We start from the raw sequence: 17112 nt of genomic DNA, 5'->3' as shown, positions 1-17112 counted from the left end.
TCTATAAAAATAGATCTCACAGTTTTCTTTCCAGACTATGTTGCAATGCAAGCTGATGCTCTCATAACTGGTATATAGCATCATACGTTTAGCATGGATTTTACAATTAGGCATACTCCCCATTTCATGATCTTAGCAGATAGCATTACTTGAGGCCTTACTGGTTGATTGCCATTTGACAGCATATAAAGATAATATTATATAGACTCATAGGTATATTAGAGTAAGTATTATACATAATACAAATATTTCATTTACTGATAGATCTAAATCCGAATAAACCACACCCATTAAATGGAGGAAAGCAGTAGGCCATTAGCTGAACCATTAGCTCCTCTTCCTCTCGTTCAAGACGTATTGGAACGTTTGAAGTTTGATGGAACATTTGATCAGTTTAGAAAAACTTGCCTGTCTGCCATTGAAGAAGAAGTTAGTATCTTCTCTTCTCTTTTTGTCTTATATGTATATTTCCTGTCATAGTTGTGTAAAGCATAATAATGATAATGTAGTCAGAAAAAGAATTATCTAAATAGACCCCCAAGTGTGTGTGTGTGTGTGTGTGTGTGTGTGTGTGCGTGTGCGTGTGTGTGCGTGTGTGTGTGTGTGTGTGATGTGTATTGTTATATCACTGAAAATATTTTGAATTGATATGACCTGAGGGCTTTTCCTCAGACAGATATCTCAGGATATTACTCAGAGACATATATGCATAGGAATATATATACACAAATACATGTACATGCATGGTCTGACCCTCAAAATGTCTCTGAAAAGTGAAAACACTCAAATTTTTGTACTATAATGCTTGTAATTGGATTGCTTATAAAAGGTAATGATTTGTGCATTTACATTTTATTGCCTTTAATTGCATCCATTGTAATATCCTGGGTTTTGGGAAGCATTTACACCCCTCTCCTGTGAAAAAAAACATTTATTATGTATCAGGAATAATGAAGAATTTTCTCCCAAACCATTTTAATGAATTATTCTCGATTTCATAGCATCATAACTCATAAGAAAAATCATAAGAGCCCAATTTTGATAGGACTTAGCTACATTACATAAAAATATGTAAATGCATCAGACTGAGAAAATGTAATTAAATTGACTTGTAGCCATTTCAAGGTGCTTTGGCATAGCAAGTTTTATTTTTAAAATATAATTTTAATTAATCAGCTCAAAATTCCTACATAATGTGCATAAGTGCATATATCAGAAAGTATAATGAACTCTCTCCTAGCCATTTTCAATAAAATACTAGCGGTTTTCCTTTTATTTGATAAGTATGTATGTATCTGCAGTACATATGTATGACTGAATAGCATCATAATTTTTATTGAAGGCAATTACTATTCTGGCATCATGTAATTTTTACTATTACTATTGTTCCTTGTCTGCTGACTCTTCTTACTGCTCTTTGTCTCTTTCCCTTTGGTAGCCATCTTATCGAGCACAGAAAGAACATGTTGAGGTTCTCTCCAGACGCTTTCTTCATGATTATGAGACAAAAGAAATGACAAAAAATGATGTACGAACAAAATTGAGACTATCAGTACTGGAAGAAATTAAGAAGTGAGAAAAGAATGAAAGAGAATGTGGTAGTGTATTAAACTAATTAGCTAATTTTTTGAGGTGGGAATTATTTTTTATTTTTTCCCCAGACCTGGTGTACAAGCAAGTCAGACTATGGAGGAACTAGTTGATAAAACTCTAGAATCTAAATCTGGTGAACTTTTCAAAAAAATTCTTGACATTGTAGACAACATGCTCCACCCACCTGAACCACACCCACCGAATGATACTAGCATTTTAAACTCATCTCATCAACCAACAGGTATATCAACTCTATCAGATCCAACTCCTCCTACTAGTGTAGCTGGGACTGGTTTGGCTGGTAATACATTTGAGTTGCCGATAGATCTCTTATCATTTTCTAGTGGAAGCTCTTCCTCTAATTTAAAAAAGGAAGCCATTAAAAAGATAGCAGGTAAAGGTAAATTAAAGCCAAATGAAGGAACAACTATCAGCGGAAAGGAGCTTCAGAAAAAAGCTGGCAAAGTTGATTTACCAGGAGAAGAAGGATTGCTGTCCGTTGACAAGGAGAAGATTAAGAAGCAAAAAATGGAGAAAACTGACACGAATGAAAAAGAGCACTTAGAAACACAAGACACTCAGGTACCTTCTAGCAATGAAGGGAGGGAGAAAGAGGAAAATGTAATAGAGAGAGATGATGCAAAGATAGAACCAACATTGTTAGATATGAAGAAAGACCTGACATTGTTAGAGAACAAATCTGAAGATGCATTGCACACAGAAGAAGAGAGTGAGGAAAAAAAGGAGACAGAAGCAGATAAAGGGAAGGGAGTAGAAGATAGAAATAATGGAATAGAGGACGTCTTTGAAGATGAAAACTTTCCGCCTCTTTCAAACTCCAGGCCAAGACGTAGTGCAAGGCTAGCCTCGCAACAACAGCAAGAAGAAGAGAAAGAGGAAGAGGAGCTCGAGGAGGAGCTCGAGGAGGAAGAGGAGGAGGAGAACAAAGAAAAGAATCACGGGATAGAGGAGAAGGAGATGGAACAAGAGGAGGAGGAAAAGAATAAAAATGAAAGAACGAGAAGAAAAAGAAAGAAAAGGATCAGCCAAAGTGAGCAAGATGAGGAGGAGGAAGAAGAAAAAGGAAGGAAGAGGCATCCAAGAAAGAAGCAGAGACTCCAGCCAGTCAGAAGTAGTGGGAGAGTTAAGAAGAGATTATTGAGTAGCACTAGCTCTGAAGACAAGCAATCACACGATGAATGCCATGTATCTTCAAGCAAGAAATCAGATTCACCTCAACCAATGTCACCAAGTGTTAAGGAAAAGAGAATGAAGGTTGCTAGTCGTGGTTCAAAGACAGAAGATACATGTAAGATTGAATCTGAAGACGACTTTGATGAAGAGCCCAAAAGAATAGAGACTAAAGGAAGGAGATCTAAACGGAGTAGAAATAAGCAATAGATGATTAAAATAATTATTATAAATAATGATTAATATTATACTCGTTCAATTGCACATTAGGTACATTATGCCTCAGTTAGGCTCATTACCATCAAGAACATTAATAGTAGTACCCTCCAAATGCCGCCAAGGTGTACTGCGCATGCGCACTAAATTAGATCAATTTTAACCCGCCACCACTTTTATACAAATTTTACAAAAATGCCTCTCAAAATGGAGTTTGAGCTTCCCAATCCTCCAACGGACGGTATCACCAACGTGACGTTTTCTCCAGTCCCTGGATCATCTCATTTGTTAGTTAGCTCGTGGGATAAAAGCGTGAGACTCTATGATACCACAGCTGCCTCTGAATCAGCCAGTGGATCACAACTGGTCTCCTACAGTCACTCAAATGCTGTACTAGACTGTATATTCTCCGACGAAAACCACACATTCTCAGCTGGACTAGATAGAACATTACAAACATATGATCTAGCAGCTCAAAAGCAGTCCACACTAGGTTTGCCCAACACCCACGCTTTTAATTATCTTTATTATTAGGTACACATGAAAATGCCATCAGTAGCATAGAGCATTGTCCTTCCCTGAGTATCATTATAACTGGTAGCTGGGACAATACGCTGAAGATATGGGATCCTAGACAGCATTATGCAGTAGGGACCTACAATCAATTGAATGAGAAAGTAAATGATTGATAGAGTGAGGCTGTTATGTTTCATGATGCCAGGTATATACAATGTCATTATCTGGTGAGAGACTAGTTGTGGGTACTTCAAATCGCAAGGTTCTTGTTTGGGACTTGCGTAATATGCAGTTTGCTGAACAACGTCGTCAGTCCAGTTTAAAATACCAGACACGTTGCATTAGGTGCTTCCCTAATAAACAAGGTAGAGATCACATGAGCATTATATGACTCTCTTGTGACACTGATAGGTTTTGTGCTTAGCTCTATTGAAGGAAGAGTGGCTGTGGAGTATCTTGACACTCAACAAGAGGTTCAACAAAAGAAGTATGCTTTCAAGTGTCACAGACTGAAAGAGGACGGGATCGAAAAGGTGTATCCAGTAAATGCTGTTGCTTTCCATAACATCCATAACACGTTTGCCACCGGTTAGTGGATCTATGATTTATTATGGATAAATAATGTGTTTGTATCTTTAGGTGGTTCTGATGGCTTTGTAAATATATGGGATCCTTTCAATAAGAAAAGGCTTTGCCAGTTTCATCGCTATCCCACAGATATTTCGTCACTCTCATTCAGTCATGATGGGAAAAAGATAGCAATAGCAGTTTCTGCAGTTTTACCTGATGAGCCAGCTGAAGGAGAAGAACCTTCACCCAAAAGAGACTATGTAGTAATAAGGCATGTGTCTGATGGTGAGACACAACCAAAATAACTTGAGACATAATTTACTTAATGGATTTGGTACACGCATGCAGGGAATATCAGTCATTTTGTTCTAAAAATAATCAAAAAGTGATAAACCGTTGTAATTGAAGTAGAGAAGGTAGAAAGAGACCGAGTGAGAGGATAAGACAAGTTATTGTAATGAACATATTACACTCTTATTTTTTGAAACTGTTTTCTTTGTTGGGAGTAGAACAGTAGCTCCTTCTGATGCTGGTTTCTCAGTCTCTATATCAGCTTTTATCACTTTCTAAATTAATTAATTAATAATAGTATAATAAAGTTCATTGTACTTGAAACATACCTGACTTGTATCCAAGTCAGCTGATGTGAGTGAGATTTTTAAAACACCAGCAGCTGCTTTTAAAAAGCATTGGTAAACCAAGTCATCATTTTTAGCTGATAATGAGTGACTAGTATAAGGAGAGGTAAATGAACACAGAGCAAGAGTGTCATTATATCAAAATACCATGGATTAAAATGTGTCTATAGCATTTAATCAGAGTTTCCCATAAAGTATGTTAATTAGTGCTTCAAATATGGAGCAACTTTAAAATTCATTAAATATCTAATTTTGGTCAGAATTAGCTCAAACTTTCTACACAACATAAGTACATGTGCATATGTATAATGTATTACAAATAAATTCTCTACTAGCCATTTTGGAAATATCCTGTACTATATACATAATTATTTGAAGTGTGGAACAACTTAATTAGTAACAAAAAGCTGAGCACTTTGCCAAAATTCTGTGGGAAACCCATTTAGTTACTAAAGACACTGTGGCCCTAGTATCTAAACCTGGTAATTCTGTGTGCCTTTGCAAATTCAAGATGCTTCTCTCTTTTAACTGTTCTCTGATGTTCAAGATCAACTATAAAAATAAAATAAAACTTCAAAACACATACTGCACCATTTAACACAAGCACAAAAAAATTTCATAGCAGTAATAGGGTCAATGTCAAAATGGGATAAGTCTGGCTCACAAGGCTAGTAAATTATAGTTGGTTGATATGCATTCCTTAGTAAGGAATGTATATCAACCAACCATCATAAATAGTGATTAAGGCGGATTTAAAATATTGCGATAGTCTTGACTTTTGATGTTACGTTTTCAAAAGTCAAATTGCACACACTTTGATTACAAATCATTGGTATGCTGGCCTTGCGTCATATTGTAAACCTGCCTTTATATTAGGATTATTACTTTTATTTGCCACTAGCATCATGTATGGTAAAGGTCGATCAGAGTTAGCAAAAACCTTCTTTGTCTCCTTTAGCCATTCCTCCAAGTTATCAAAACTAGAATAGTTAGTGATATCATATATGAGTAGAACAGCCTACAATATAAAACAACAAGAGAAGTACACATATTTCAATGCACAAAAGACTGAACATACATTAGCACCATATATGTAATTCTCAAGCATTTTCCCACCAACAGTTTGACCTCCAATGTCCCAAACTTGTAACGTAACCTGCACAGCACCTTTAACATGTAAAATAAAGAGAGGAGTACTCATAAGTTTTATTTTTTACATGATTTAAGTGTTTGTCACCTGGTAATTCTAGTCTTCTGAGGTAAAAATCAACTCCCAGGGTCTGGTCGTATTTCTTTGTGAAGTTATTTTGGGATATTCTAGTCGCTAGTGATGTCTTGCCAGTCGTACCATCTCCAAGTAGTACTATTTTGATTTGTTGACCTGCCTCTGAAGAGGCAGCCATTGTGTTTGAGGGCGTGCCACCAAACAATAATAAACACGCCCACCCAATTTAATAAACTATTCATTGATGTGCGCATGCGCACAAGTTTCACAAACCTCGTGTTTTGTGACTGAGGTCGAGAATTGAGAAAGAAAGGAACGAAAGGAAAGATGCCCACATATTTTCACAGGCCAGAGAACGCTCTTAATAGAGCAAGAGGTAGTAATTTTCAAAGTTTACTATTATTATTATTAATTTTTTTTCCTTAGAGTTTATTGATGTTGGTAAGAAGGAGTCTGCTGTGGAGGTCCTCAGTGATGTTATTCGAAGCAAGAAACACAGACAATGGAGTGAGACCCACGAGGGTATCATGCAGCTTTATCTTAAATTATGTACTGAACTTCAGCGGAGTCTCTCTGCTAAAGATGGTCTCTACCAGTATCGGAATATTTGCAAAGATACGAATCTAAACTCTTTTAAGGAAGTTATCGAGTATTTTTTGGATCTTGCAGAGGGTAAGGCCAGCTCCGCAAGAGAGGAATCAGCACAAACTGTCCTTGATATTGAGGACCTTGATGCCATTCAGACTCCAGAAAGGTTAATCTAATGTATAAGACATAATTATCTTTGGGTGCATGTAGCTGGGAATTTTGTGAATTAGTTAAATTTTGGTGTTAATTAGGCAAATTTTAGCCATGTGTCTCACTGATGTTTACAGTAATGGGTTTTATTTCTCTTTTCCTTGTCTCTAGTGTCCTCCTCAGTACAGTGAGCGGTGAAGATACACAAGATAGAACTGATCGTATTATGCTTATGCCTTGGGTCAAGTTTTTGTGGGAGTCGTTCCGTAATGTTCTCGAGCTTTTGAAAAACAATAGGCAGTTGGAGGCTATTTATGTACACGTAGCTAAGAGAGGTAATGATTACAAATTTACTTATAATTCACAAGTAATCTCCTGCTTTTTCTCTCTTTAGCATTTGCATTTTGCCTTGAGTACAAGAGAAGGACAGAATTTCACAAGTTGTGTGACATAGTAAGTTGTCTCCTGACAGCTGTTACTATAGTATATGCTACATATTCTCTTTTGTCCAGTTAAGGAATCATTTGTCTCAAATTGAAAATGCTGAGAGACAGTTGGCCCAAGATAAGCAACAGGCTAATCAGTATGCACAGAAATTGGACAGTGCAGAGACCATACAGTGCCTGGTTGATACAAGATTTGAACAGCTGGACAAAGCAATTGCTATTGATCTCTGGCAGGTACGCATTATTATTATTATTATTATTATTATTATTATTATTATTATTATTATTATTATTATTATTATTATTATTATACATGTACCCTGTTTTATTGTATTAGGAAGCCTTTAAAGCAATAGAGAGTATCAATTTCCTTATAAGTCGTCCTAAACAAAAAGCCAAGGCTAGCCTTCTTGAGAATTTTTATCAGAAACAAGCTTCAGTGTACTGGATGGCTAACAATAAGCTGTTCCATGCAGCTGCTCTCCACCGTCTGTTTGTGTTGCGTAAAGAACAAAAGAAGACTTTTTCATTGGGATCTGAAGAGGCACAGAAGTAAGTCTATTATGATATTTTATTATTTATTGTTGTTATTTAGGACTGCTACACAAGTTTTATTAGCTACATTGTCCGTACCCATTACTCCAATACTTAGTCCAATGGAGAAACTGTTGATTGATGATTCTACTGATCATGAAAAAGCTCAGAAATTGTCTGCTTTGTTGCGTATACCAACTCCACCCACACGTGCATCTTTATTGAATGATCTGGTAATTATTCTGTTTATATTATATTGATGTAAACTAATTCTATTAATTAATAGGCAGGGTTGGGTGTATTTCAATGTGTGTCACAAGAGATTAATCAGTTATACCAGTGTCTGGAATTTGATTTTAATCCTCTCTCCCTCTGTCGTAAAGTGAAGCCCCTTCTGGAAAGTCTCTCGGCTAATGAAGACACATCAGTGTATGTTGGGTCTTTGAGGGAAGTGACACTTGTGAGGTTTGTGAAACAGGTAAAGGAGAGAGTACAATTACTGGAAACTATATCTATTTTTGTTTCTTTTAAGATATCTCAAGTCTATCATAGCATTCCTTTGTCCCGTCTGGCGGAGTTATCTCTCATAGCCACACCAATGGAGCTTGAAAGGATTGTAGTAGAAACAGCACGTACCAATGACATTGAAGTAAGGATCCATTCAATGTCTGGGTGTTGTGTGACTGATTTTGTTAGGTTAAGATTGATCATCAGTCCAATTCACTGTGGTTTGGTAAAGACATAAGTTTAGTTCATCATGACAAGATACCTGAAGGACCAGTTATACAGGTTTGACATGTGGTATTTATAAGTTGTTCTATTTTTTCTTTTTTTATGTAGTCAATGCCTTCTGAAGTATTTGGACGTCATTTAACATTAATGGCGCAGGCTCTTCAGCAAGCAGCTTCTATTGTATTGTCACAAGATCTTGAGGTAAGTAACGATGGAGGGATTGTGTTATATAGCCATGCACTGTTAAGTATCCTTCTCTGTTGCAAGTGATGCTTTTTTGTCTCGTTCGTCTGAGTACCAACACTCAGTGCTGACTAGAGTTACATCTCATCACCCATTAATCTGATGCTTCAGTGAGAGGGATCATATGCTAGTCATGAGACCTCTTTGTATAATTATATAGTTTATTTAATGTATGTCATTCTCTTTCAGGAAGAGCACAAGAATAAACAGGCACAATTATTGAAGAGGTTTCAGGAAAACGAGTCTACAGAACACAGAGCATATCTAAAGAGGAAACAGGCCATTGAAGATCGTAAAGAGTTTTTAGAAAATATTCAGAAGAAAAAGGTAAAAAAATTTTAATCTATAGTACTAGAGGAGGGATTGGAAAGAAGCAAGTGATGCCTTTGGTCTTGTTCGTCTGAGTACCAACACTCAGTGCTGACTAGAGTTACATCTCATCACCCATTAACCTGATGCTTCTGATCACATTCACATGATAATCATGTAACCTGTGTCATTTTTAATGTATGTTATGTATACAGGAGCAGCAACTGAGGGAAGAAGAAGCCAAGAAAGAGATTGAGCTACGTGAACAACAAAAGAAGATACTGGACGAAGACATGAAGAAAGAGAATGAAGAAAAGAAGAGGAGGAATATTGAAGAAATGAAGAGGAAAATGGCCGAAGACAAATTGGAGACTCTGAAAAAGACTCCATTAGGAGCAAGAGCATTTGCTGATGTTACTGCAGCTGTAAGATAGTTGTCATAGTGACTGTAACCTCATTGGTTGGTTTGTAGGATATGAAGGATCTGGATGCTGATGAGATATTGTTGAAGCAACTACAACAGATGGATAAAGAGAGAAGAGATAAAGAAACTAAATTAAAAGGACAAGAAAAAAGAGTGAGACATTATTTTTTTCAAATTTTACCTGGCTTCTTGCTATTTTTTCAGTTTGATTACATGGAAAGGGCCAAGAGAATGGTTGAGATTCCACTGCTAGAGAAGCACTACCAGTCACAGATTGAAGAGGACAAGAAATTTCATGATGAATCTGAGGCCCAGAGGGTAAGGCTATTTTAAATTTATCTGCCTATTTTAATTTGTGTTTGTTTTATTGAAAGTAAAACTGGCTATATGTATGTAGTTGTAGTATGTACTTTATTTTGACTTATTCCTTTATAGATAAGTAAAGCTATAGAAGACCATGAAAAGGCATTGAAGCTTCAATCCAGACTTCAAAAGATGGAGGACGAGAGACTTGTGTTTAAGAAAATTGTTACAGACAAAAGAAAAGAAAAGCTAGCTGTAACTTATAATTTGTCTTGTGCTACATGTACATACATGGCTACATGTATTTTAGTTTTTTTATTTGCCGTGTGCTGTAATTGCATCAATAGTAGCTTTTTTCATTTTTTGATTAATTTGTAGCATTTATTCGTGTGCATGTGCTTTTTGAGACCTGTTTATTGTATTTTTAGGATGAACTTGCTGTTTTTGAGGCTGAAGTTGCAAAAGAAAGAGAAGCTAGACTTGCTAAAAGGAAAGAAGAGAGGAAGGAGAAACGCAAGGCAGAAGCTGAGCGTTTGAGAAAGGAGAAAGAAGAGAGAGAAGGTAAGAATATATCCCTACTACTCCTACCTATAATTTTGTCAATTCAATGTCTTTTGAAAATAGCTCGTGAGAAAGAAGAAAGAGAAAAGAAAAGGAAAGAGGAGGAAGATAATGACAAAGCAGAGAAACTAGAACAGCAACGACAGAAACAACTACAGAAAGAAAAGGAAGTTGAAGAAAAGATGCGTCTAAAGGAAGAAAAAGAGAGAGAAGAAAGACAAGCAGCAAGAGATGAGGAACGTCAAACGACTGAAGAAGGAAGCAGGAGGGAAGACAACTGGAGGAGATCAGAGACTGATAACTGGAGACAAAACGAACCATCACCTAGTATGAGGAGACGTGAACCAGATGAGAGGGGAAGGGGAGCTTATCGTCCACCTGGCGCTCGTAGAGAACTAGGAAGAGATGATGATTGGAGAGATGATAAGAGAGGACTGAGCCCTCGTAGAGATGATAGAAGGGGACCAAGTCCAACACGATCTAACTGGAGGGACGATCGAGGAGGAGGAGGAGGTGATTGGAGAAGAGGTGGTGATGATTATGATCGCTATGGAAGGAGAGGAGATAGAGGTGACGATAGGTATAGAGATGAAAGAAGGGAGAGGGATTCCAGGGATTCTTACAGTAGACCCAATATGAGGAGACGTGAGCCTGATGAAAGAGGAAGCAGCAGGGGAACTTATCGCCCACCTGATTCTCGTAGAGAACAGGGAAGAGATGAAGATTGGAGGGATGATAAGAGAGGATTGAGTCCACCACGTAGAGATGATAGAAGGGGACCAAGTCCAACACGATCTAACTGGAGGGACGATAGAGGAGGAGGAGGAGGTGAATGGAGAAGAGGTGGTGGCGGTGATGATTATGATCGTTATGGAAGGAGAGGTGATGATAGGAGGGATAGGGACTCTTACAGTAGAGGAGGAGATAGGGAGAGAGACTCTGAACGCTTTAGAGGAGACAGGGAGCCTGATCGCTACAGGGACAGGGGTGATTCTGATCGTTATCGTGGTGATAGGGAGGCTGGTAATGAGGAAGGCTGGGAGGAGGTACGATCATCATCTCGTCCAAGGAAACGTTAATTTAACTCATTGAATTTTTCTCCAAATTTTTGCTAATTTTGTAGGCCTTTTTTAAAAAATAACTTTTTGAGTCAAATTTTTGTTTGTTAATTATTTTGACCACACCTACATTAAAAATAGTTAATCTAAAACTACTAAAGATCATGTCTGTCTCTATCGAGGTCTCTCTTCGGGATCAATGTCTTATCTTTATTGTTGGTCATTTATTTGAATCTGATAAAGGAGAAGAAGGAATTTCTATTCGTCTTCTTGCTCTCCTTCCTCGTTTTATTCGCCGTCAGCTCCTGCTACTATTACCAGTCATTGATGTATGTAGACTAGAAAACACACCATTCACTCATGGTATCGCAATGGATGAGATATGGGAGACACTTTATAACAAAAAGTTTCCTATACGTGACAAAGAACAAGCTTTTTATGATGGTTTCTATTTCTACACTCCTACCGAATGGAAGAAAGAAAAGGAGCTCAGTTGCAATTGGAAGGAATCATATTTTTTGTCGTTATTTTTCTCTTTCTGTGATCGGAATTGGGATACTCACTGTGGCTGTGACTGTGGCTGTGACAAACCCGATCATTTTCCTACAGACTTGCTTTATGGTGTGTGCGACTATTATCCTCCTACTTATTTCTACAATTTCCTCTATGATGGCAGTGTCACTGTTTTTCATGGCATTAAGAGATACTCCAGGTGTTCTGCATTTCCTGAGCGATACACTACTGTTTATCAGAAAGGGTTCACACCTGAAATAATAATTGATACCCTAGTGGATGTCTGTAATGCGAAACTAAAGCATTTAACTGTGAGGTTTAGTGCAAGTGGTGTCTATATAGGATTAAAGGATTACAATTGTGTGAAGATCAACGATAAAGTTCGTCAGCAGAAATTATCACAGCTATTTAGTTTGTTACAGTCACTTGATTTTGGTGTAATGATCAATAAGCCAAATACAAAGATAGCAAAAACATTTTTAGACGATCTCATTCCTGGCTCAGTTAAGAGAGCTTTGTTAAGTTCGTTTTCTTTGTTTAATGAAGATTTAGAGTTCTTGCTGTCTTATTTCCTGAAACCTTCACATTGCCATTTGAAATGTCTTAAACTAGCTACATATAATTATCATCCACCGCCTTCTTTCCTTTTTGATGTGATAAAACATCAACAAGAGTTAGAGTCTCTTTATTGGAATATGAATATGGATATTGACAACCTGATTCTTCTGTGCATCACTGAAGATTTATTTTATCGTCCTGTTTTCAAGACTTTTACTTATATTGGTTCCGGAAATCAGAATGTAGTTTTTCCATTCATGAAAGCATTTTTTGCTTCGCCATATCTCGAGCTTCTGTCATTAAAATATGTTTCTGACATACATTTCCATCCTCTTCCAATCCCACTGACTATTCAATACAATGAGAAAAAGTCATGGAAACTCTCAAACTGTTCATTTCCTGATAGTTTCTTGTCTATTTTACCTCCACATCTTTTCCTGAAGTCACTTGAGTTGAAAGAAAGGTTTGATCCTGAAGGCGACAGTCGCCTTGTTACCCTTTTTTCAAGTCTTGAATGCATTGAAGTTGAAGTGTTTTCTATTTCCAGTTACATTGATGCTAATAATGCTCACATCATTTCTTCACTATTTAGCATCATTACTGCAAAATGCTGGAAGGTAAAGCTTGAAGTTTTTTGTCTTGATTATGACAAACAAGACTCAGTTTTACCCTTAGTAGATGCCTTATCTATCATCAAACCTGGTTGTCTTCATTACTTATGTCTTCAAGAGTCAAGCCTTCAACTGACTGAAGATGATACATTAGCTATTCTAGAAGTTCTATTTTGCTCCCTTGTTCCTACAGCAGATGCTTATTTTGAACTGGATATTTCAAGATTAAGTTACAATAAAGAGTTTGGTAAATCAATTCATGACAAATGGAAGGAATGCATGGCTGTATCACATCTGGGTGTCAAACCATTGAAGAAGATGATCTTATCACATGAGGCTGAGGCTACTGTTGATGCATTAATGAAAGAAATGGCTTCAGAGGTAGATTATCACTTTAAGGACTATAGTAATAAGATACTATTGTAGATCTAACTAAAATTATAATAATTATTATAGAGACTGTAGAAGAACTAAATGACCTTTACTGTTGCTCTTAATTGCATATGACAGTATACTATCTGACATTTAAAATTTAATGATTAAAGGAAAGTTTAAAATGTTTAGAAATTTTTAAAAGTATTTTGCATTTTAAAACCTCTAATTGAAGTAAATGTATTTTTTTACAATACAGTGGAACTTTCAAAAATAACAAAACTTGGGCACCATATTTTTAGTTGTCATTGAAAAGAAGTTTTTAAACATTACTGAAAATTTTTCGATAGAGGTTTGTAAAAGACAAAGTTGCACTATTGGAGGTCATCCCACAAAGTATTAAACAGAACTAAGTTGGGTTAATGGTTGTCATGAAAATGGATCTAGTACATACAAAGTTTGTTAAAATAGAGTGTATGCATATATACAGATTCTTTTATCATAAGGAACAATATAAAATTTTCTGGTACTGATTTATTAGGAGTAAAAGACTCAGTAGTTGTATTAGCTTTTAAGATATTTCATATTGCTATTATGAAAAGGATGCATTAGACATGGCCAAAACACTTTTATTACTTTACAAGTATTGTATTGTTGCTTAGATCTTACTGTGAAACTCATTAGCACAGTTGTTATTAGATTCATACTTATATCTCTCCCATACTTTTGTATTTACTACTCCTTCAATTTGTTGATAAAGATCTGCAGTGTCAATTATGCACCACTTGAAAATTCTATTAACTGAGTACCTTAAGTTCAGTAAAAGATATTCTGACGACATAATATGTAAAAGGATAAGAATTGTTTATTACCTTGTATAAGTTCTTTACCTTATTTTCTTAGTTGGTCCTATAATATGGTGTATACATGACTGTCTTGTAGCTAGCCACAGCATTTCTGCAAATTCAATTTTGCCCATTTAGCTCTACAGCTCGTTATTAATTTATTAATGACATTATCATTATTATCAATAATAATTATTTCACCATTATTTTTCTCAGTCAACTGTCAAACATAAAGGGTATTAATTGTTTCAATTGATGACTTTTTGCACTACATGCACACGTTCTTCTTGTAAAACTAATGTTCGTTTAATACTATAAGCTTCCTTTTGAGATGCGACTGGAAAGTCATTCTGAGAATGTTGATGATGACTGCTATGATATTGACAATGACGCTGATAATAACGACAGTGATGTTCTTGTATTTCAGGCTCATCACTATCATCACTGTCATCGCTAGATTTAGGTTCAGACTGTGTTGTTTGAAGAGAAAGACTTGCGAGTCTCTTTTTCCTTCTACTGTTCCTCACTTTTGACCCTAAAATGGCACACCTGAAAAAAAAGTATTATTTGAATGAGGCTTGGCAAAATAATATTAAAATTGATGCATGTATAGTATTTAACATACACAACAATGAGTAATACACCAGCCAGGACACAAAGTGATATGAAATAAGGATCGTTACGAAAATTAGGTTTATTCTGATCAGAATCCATTGTAGGCTGAACATTAGACTGGGTACTTTTACTAACTTGCTTCACTGTAGATGCGGTAGATCTAGTTTCAACAATACAAGCAACAGCAGCAATTTCATCAGTTGTATTAGCTAATTGCTTTGCAATATTTAGTGGATATAATACTTTATCACAATCATTCAGTGATGATTCCATTCCATTGCAAGAAACATTAGACAGAAATACAGCTCTCCTTTGCTTGCCATGTGTAACATCATGTCTACCTACTAATAGAAGAAAGTGTAATATCATAAACTATACTTAAACTGTTAGCTGCTCATACTTTTCTTATAACCAAGTTGATGGCAAATAACTAAAGAATTATCATTAGTCCAACTCTCACCAGAGATAACTCCCCAAATATTGTCAACACAGATTTGTACAATCCCTTCAAATTGATTATAGCCTGAGATTTTTGTATGTGCATGCAATGCATCATGTGATAATGTCACTTCCTTTACCTTCATAAAAAAGGAGGATTCTCTCTCTTTTCACTTTAGCATTGCAGTTACATGTATCTTACTAATAAGACCTGCATTTGACTCAAAAACTTCAATCCATCCAGTTAAAAAACTAATAAGCATGATTACCTGCTGCACAGTCAGCTACAGGTATATAGCAAAAGCTTGTCCTCTGTCTCAGATAGCTATACCACTCTTTCCTAACAAAGGTAAAGATATTGCATCTTTAAAATAAGTTCAGATCTTAGTCTTGCTCTTAGTATTTGTTTGTATACAATATGTATTCAAATTCCTAGTTATCTATAAAATGTGATACTGACATGAAGAAGTTTGCAACTCATGACAGTTTTACTAAGCAAAGAGCAAATGGTATTATGTTTATTAGTTTTTTAACTGGATACATTGAAGTTTTTGTGTCAATTGCAGGTATTGTTAGTGAGACAGCTGCTGCTTAGAAGATGGCATCCATCAGAATTTTCAGTTGATCCAACAGAAGAAGTTATTCTAGACACACATAGTCCCTTAGATCTTAAAAAGAAAGTGAATGTATATATGATAAAAATAATGCTGTGTGACTCTTTCCTTTAGCTTTTAGAGTTAAGTGGAGTTACTGTTGATGCCATTTCTGTTGCAACAGTTAGCCATTGACATTTTACTATCAGCCAGTTATTTTTCCTTTTTAAAGTATTTGAGATCATTTCCAGCTGAGATATTACGTCTTGATATTGCGAATGAGTTGCAATGGAATCAAGCATCACTGTATGATGCTGATGGAGATGTCATTTATTACAAGTACACTTTAATAAATTTGCTCTAGTACTATATACTGTTATTTTTAGAGACAATAGAGGAGAATTGAAGGAGATCACAACTGAAGAGAGAGCAGAAATTAGAATGACAGAAAACAAAAGGTCTGTTGCATAAGACCTATACTGCCGTAACCAATAAGTTGTCTTGCATTCTGCATATGGCTTTATGTGCATGTTCATCTTTAGGATTTATGTGTTACTGTATATGGTACATGTATTGGCTCGTTGTCATGAGTGCATGATAGAGACAAAGAGGATGAGGGTTGAGTACATTTAGTGGCAAAATGTGTATGTGTGGCTTGTAGGCTGTCTCCCCTCTTCAGCTGTTGGTGATTATTATTTTAGATTCAATTGTGGTTACATTATCTTTTTGTGCTTTTTAGTTTTATTATCATCATCATCATTATTATTATTATTGTTGTTGTGTAAAAAAATGATGTACATTTGATCAAATAAAAATGACTCGATGCCTATATCATTTTAGTAAAAGATGGACAACATTTTCAAAAGCGTATAACTCCAAAAATTAATGGCAAATTGGCCCAAACTTTCTGCATAGTATAAGTACATCAATATATAAACAAATGTAATGAAAATTGGGGGTAATTAATTTATGAGCCATTTAAAAAAACCACGGGCAATGTACAGGAATTTTTTCAGATACTGGCCCATTTTTTTAAATTGTCATAACTCGAACAATTTAAGTTGGAATCTGCTCAAACCATCTGTATGTCTTAAGTACATCAATCAATATGTATTACAAAATGTATTAAAAATTAGGGGTGATTTTTGAGCCATTTTTTGGGAAAAAACATGGGCTTTTGAACATAATTTTGAAACATCATGACCATGGACCATGATGTTTTGAAATACTAATTAATTATACTAGAAACAATGTAAAACATTCAAGGGCT

General features: G+C 35.9%; 5 protein-coding genes across 5 annotated transcripts; 3 read left to right on the top strand and 2 right to left on the bottom strand.

Annotated features, from left to right (window-relative positions):
* Positions 1 to 251: 251 nt before the first annotated feature.
* LOC105316786 (transcriptional regulator ATRX homolog) lies at positions 252 to 3103 on the top strand. The gene is made up of 3 exons (XM_019993388.1): positions 252 to 429; positions 1439 to 1572; positions 1662 to 3103. The coding sequence occupies exons 1-3, from the start codon at positions 295 to 297 to the stop codon at positions 2992 to 2994; spliced, it is 1602 nt and encodes a 533-aa protein (XP_019848947.1). The 5' UTR covers positions 252 to 294; the 3' UTR covers positions 2995 to 3103.
* A 65-nt stretch (positions 3104 to 3168) lies between these two features.
* LOC100638457 (mitotic checkpoint protein BUB3-like) lies at positions 3169 to 4479 on the top strand. Its single transcript, XM_003384254.3, has 5 exons — positions 3169 to 3493; positions 3535 to 3677; positions 3722 to 3881; positions 3928 to 4104; positions 4156 to 4479. The coding sequence occupies exons 1-5, from the start codon at positions 3196 to 3198 to the stop codon at positions 4389 to 4391; spliced, it is 1014 nt and encodes a 337-aa protein (XP_003384302.1). The 5' UTR covers positions 3169 to 3195; the 3' UTR covers positions 4392 to 4479.
* On the bottom strand, positions 4448 to 6142 carry LOC100636442 (ras-related protein Rab-28-like). Its single transcript, XM_003384240.3, has 6 exons — positions 5962 to 6142; positions 5803 to 5891; positions 5610 to 5742; positions 5204 to 5276; positions 4707 to 4815; positions 4448 to 4652 (listed from the first exon to the last, which is right to left on the bottom strand). The coding sequence occupies exons 1-6, from the start codon at positions 6125 to 6127 to the stop codon at positions 4536 to 4538; spliced, it is 687 nt and encodes a 228-aa protein (XP_003384288.1). The 5' UTR covers positions 6128 to 6142; the 3' UTR covers positions 4448 to 4535.
* A 68-nt stretch (positions 6143 to 6210) lies between these two features.
* LOC100638331 (eukaryotic translation initiation factor 3 subunit A-like) lies at positions 6211 to 11408 on the top strand. The gene is made up of 18 exons (XM_003384253.3): positions 6211 to 6325; positions 6376 to 6703; positions 6859 to 7022; positions 7082 to 7140; positions 7200 to 7367; positions 7471 to 7685; positions 7729 to 7900; positions 7954 to 8145; positions 8200 to 8316; positions 8364 to 8456; positions 8508 to 8600; positions 8832 to 8969; positions 9167 to 9376; positions 9424 to 9528; positions 9580 to 9693; positions 9811 to 9933; positions 10107 to 10239; positions 10303 to 11408. Exons 1-18 carry the CDS (start codon positions 6277 to 6279, stop codon positions 11316 to 11318), a joined length of 3489 nt encoding a protein of 1162 aa, XP_003384301.1. The 5' UTR covers positions 6211 to 6276; the 3' UTR covers positions 11319 to 11408.
* A 2964-nt stretch (positions 11409 to 14372) lies between these two features.
* LOC109580351 (uncharacterized) lies at positions 14373 to 15433 on the bottom strand. Its single transcript, XM_019993387.1, has 4 exons — positions 15390 to 15433; positions 15212 to 15334; positions 14822 to 15155; positions 14373 to 14745 (listed from the first exon to the last, which is right to left on the bottom strand). Exons 3-4 carry the CDS (start codon positions 15082 to 15084, stop codon positions 14445 to 14447), a joined length of 564 nt encoding a protein of 187 aa, XP_019848946.1. The 5' UTR covers positions 15085 to 15155; positions 15212 to 15334; positions 15390 to 15433; the 3' UTR covers positions 14373 to 14444.
* Between the last annotated feature and the right edge of the window lie 1679 nt (positions 15434 to 17112).

The sequence above is a fragment of the Amphimedon queenslandica genome, unplaced genomic scaffold (assembly GCF_000090795.2).
Source record: "Amphimedon queenslandica unplaced genomic scaffold, v1.1 AMPQUscaffold_13496, whole genome shotgun sequence".
NCBI lineage: Eukaryota > Metazoa > Porifera > Demospongiae > Haplosclerida > Niphatidae > Amphimedon > Amphimedon queenslandica.
This window is presented reverse-complemented; position numbering and strand designations above follow the sequence as displayed.

Coding starts and splice junctions, on each gene's coding strand:
- LOC105316786 (XM_019993388.1), top strand. CDS start 295: ATGGAGGAAAGCAGTAGGCCATTAGCTGAACCATTAGCTCCTCTTCCT. Junction 430..1,438: donor TGTCTGCCATTGAAGAAGAA/GTTAGTATCTTC, acceptor TCCCTTTGGTAG/CCATCTTATCGAGCACAGAA. Junction 1,573..1,661: donor GTACTGGAAGAAATTAAGAA/GTGAGAAAAGAA, acceptor TTTTTTCCCCAG/ACCTGGTGTACAAGCAAGTC.
- LOC100638457 (XM_003384254.3), top strand. CDS start 3,196: ATGCCTCTCAAAATGGAGTTTGAGCTTCCCAATCCTCCAACGGACGGT. Junction 3,494..3,534: donor TCAAAAGCAGTCCACACTAG/GTTTGCCCAACA, acceptor CTTTATTATTAG/GTACACATGAAAATGCCATC. Junction 3,678..3,721: donor ACAATCAATTGAATGAGAAA/GTAAATGATTGA, acceptor TCATGATGCCAG/GTATATACAATGTCATTATC.
- LOC100636442 (XM_003384240.3), bottom strand. CDS start 6,127: ATGGCTGCCTCTTCAGAGGCAGGTCAACAAATCAAAATAGTACTACTT. Junction 5,277..5,609: donor GATGCTAGTGGCAAATAAAA/GTAATAATCCTA, acceptor TTATTTTTATAG/TTGATCTTGAACATCAGAGA. Junction 4,653..4,706: donor CTGACTTGGATACAAGTCAG/GTATGTTTCAAG, acceptor TAATTAATTTAG/AAAGTGATAAAAGCTGATAT.
- LOC100638331 (XM_003384253.3), top strand. CDS start 6,277: ATGCCCACATATTTTCACAGGCCAGAGAACGCTCTTAATAGAGCAAGA. Junction 6,704..6,858: donor GCCATTCAGACTCCAGAAAG/GTTAATCTAATG, acceptor CCTTGTCTCTAG/TGTCCTCCTCAGTACAGTGA. Junction 10,240..10,302: donor GGAGAAAGAAGAGAGAGAAG/GTAAGAATATAT, acceptor TTTTGAAAATAG/CTCGTGAGAAAGAAGAAAGA.
- LOC109580351 (XM_019993387.1), bottom strand. CDS start 15,084: ATGGAATCATCACTGAATGATTGTGATAAAGTATTATATCCACTAAAT. Junction 14,746..14,821: donor GGTGTATTACTCATTGTTGT/GTATGTTAAATA, acceptor CTTTTTTTTCAG/GTGTGCCATTTTAGGGTCAA.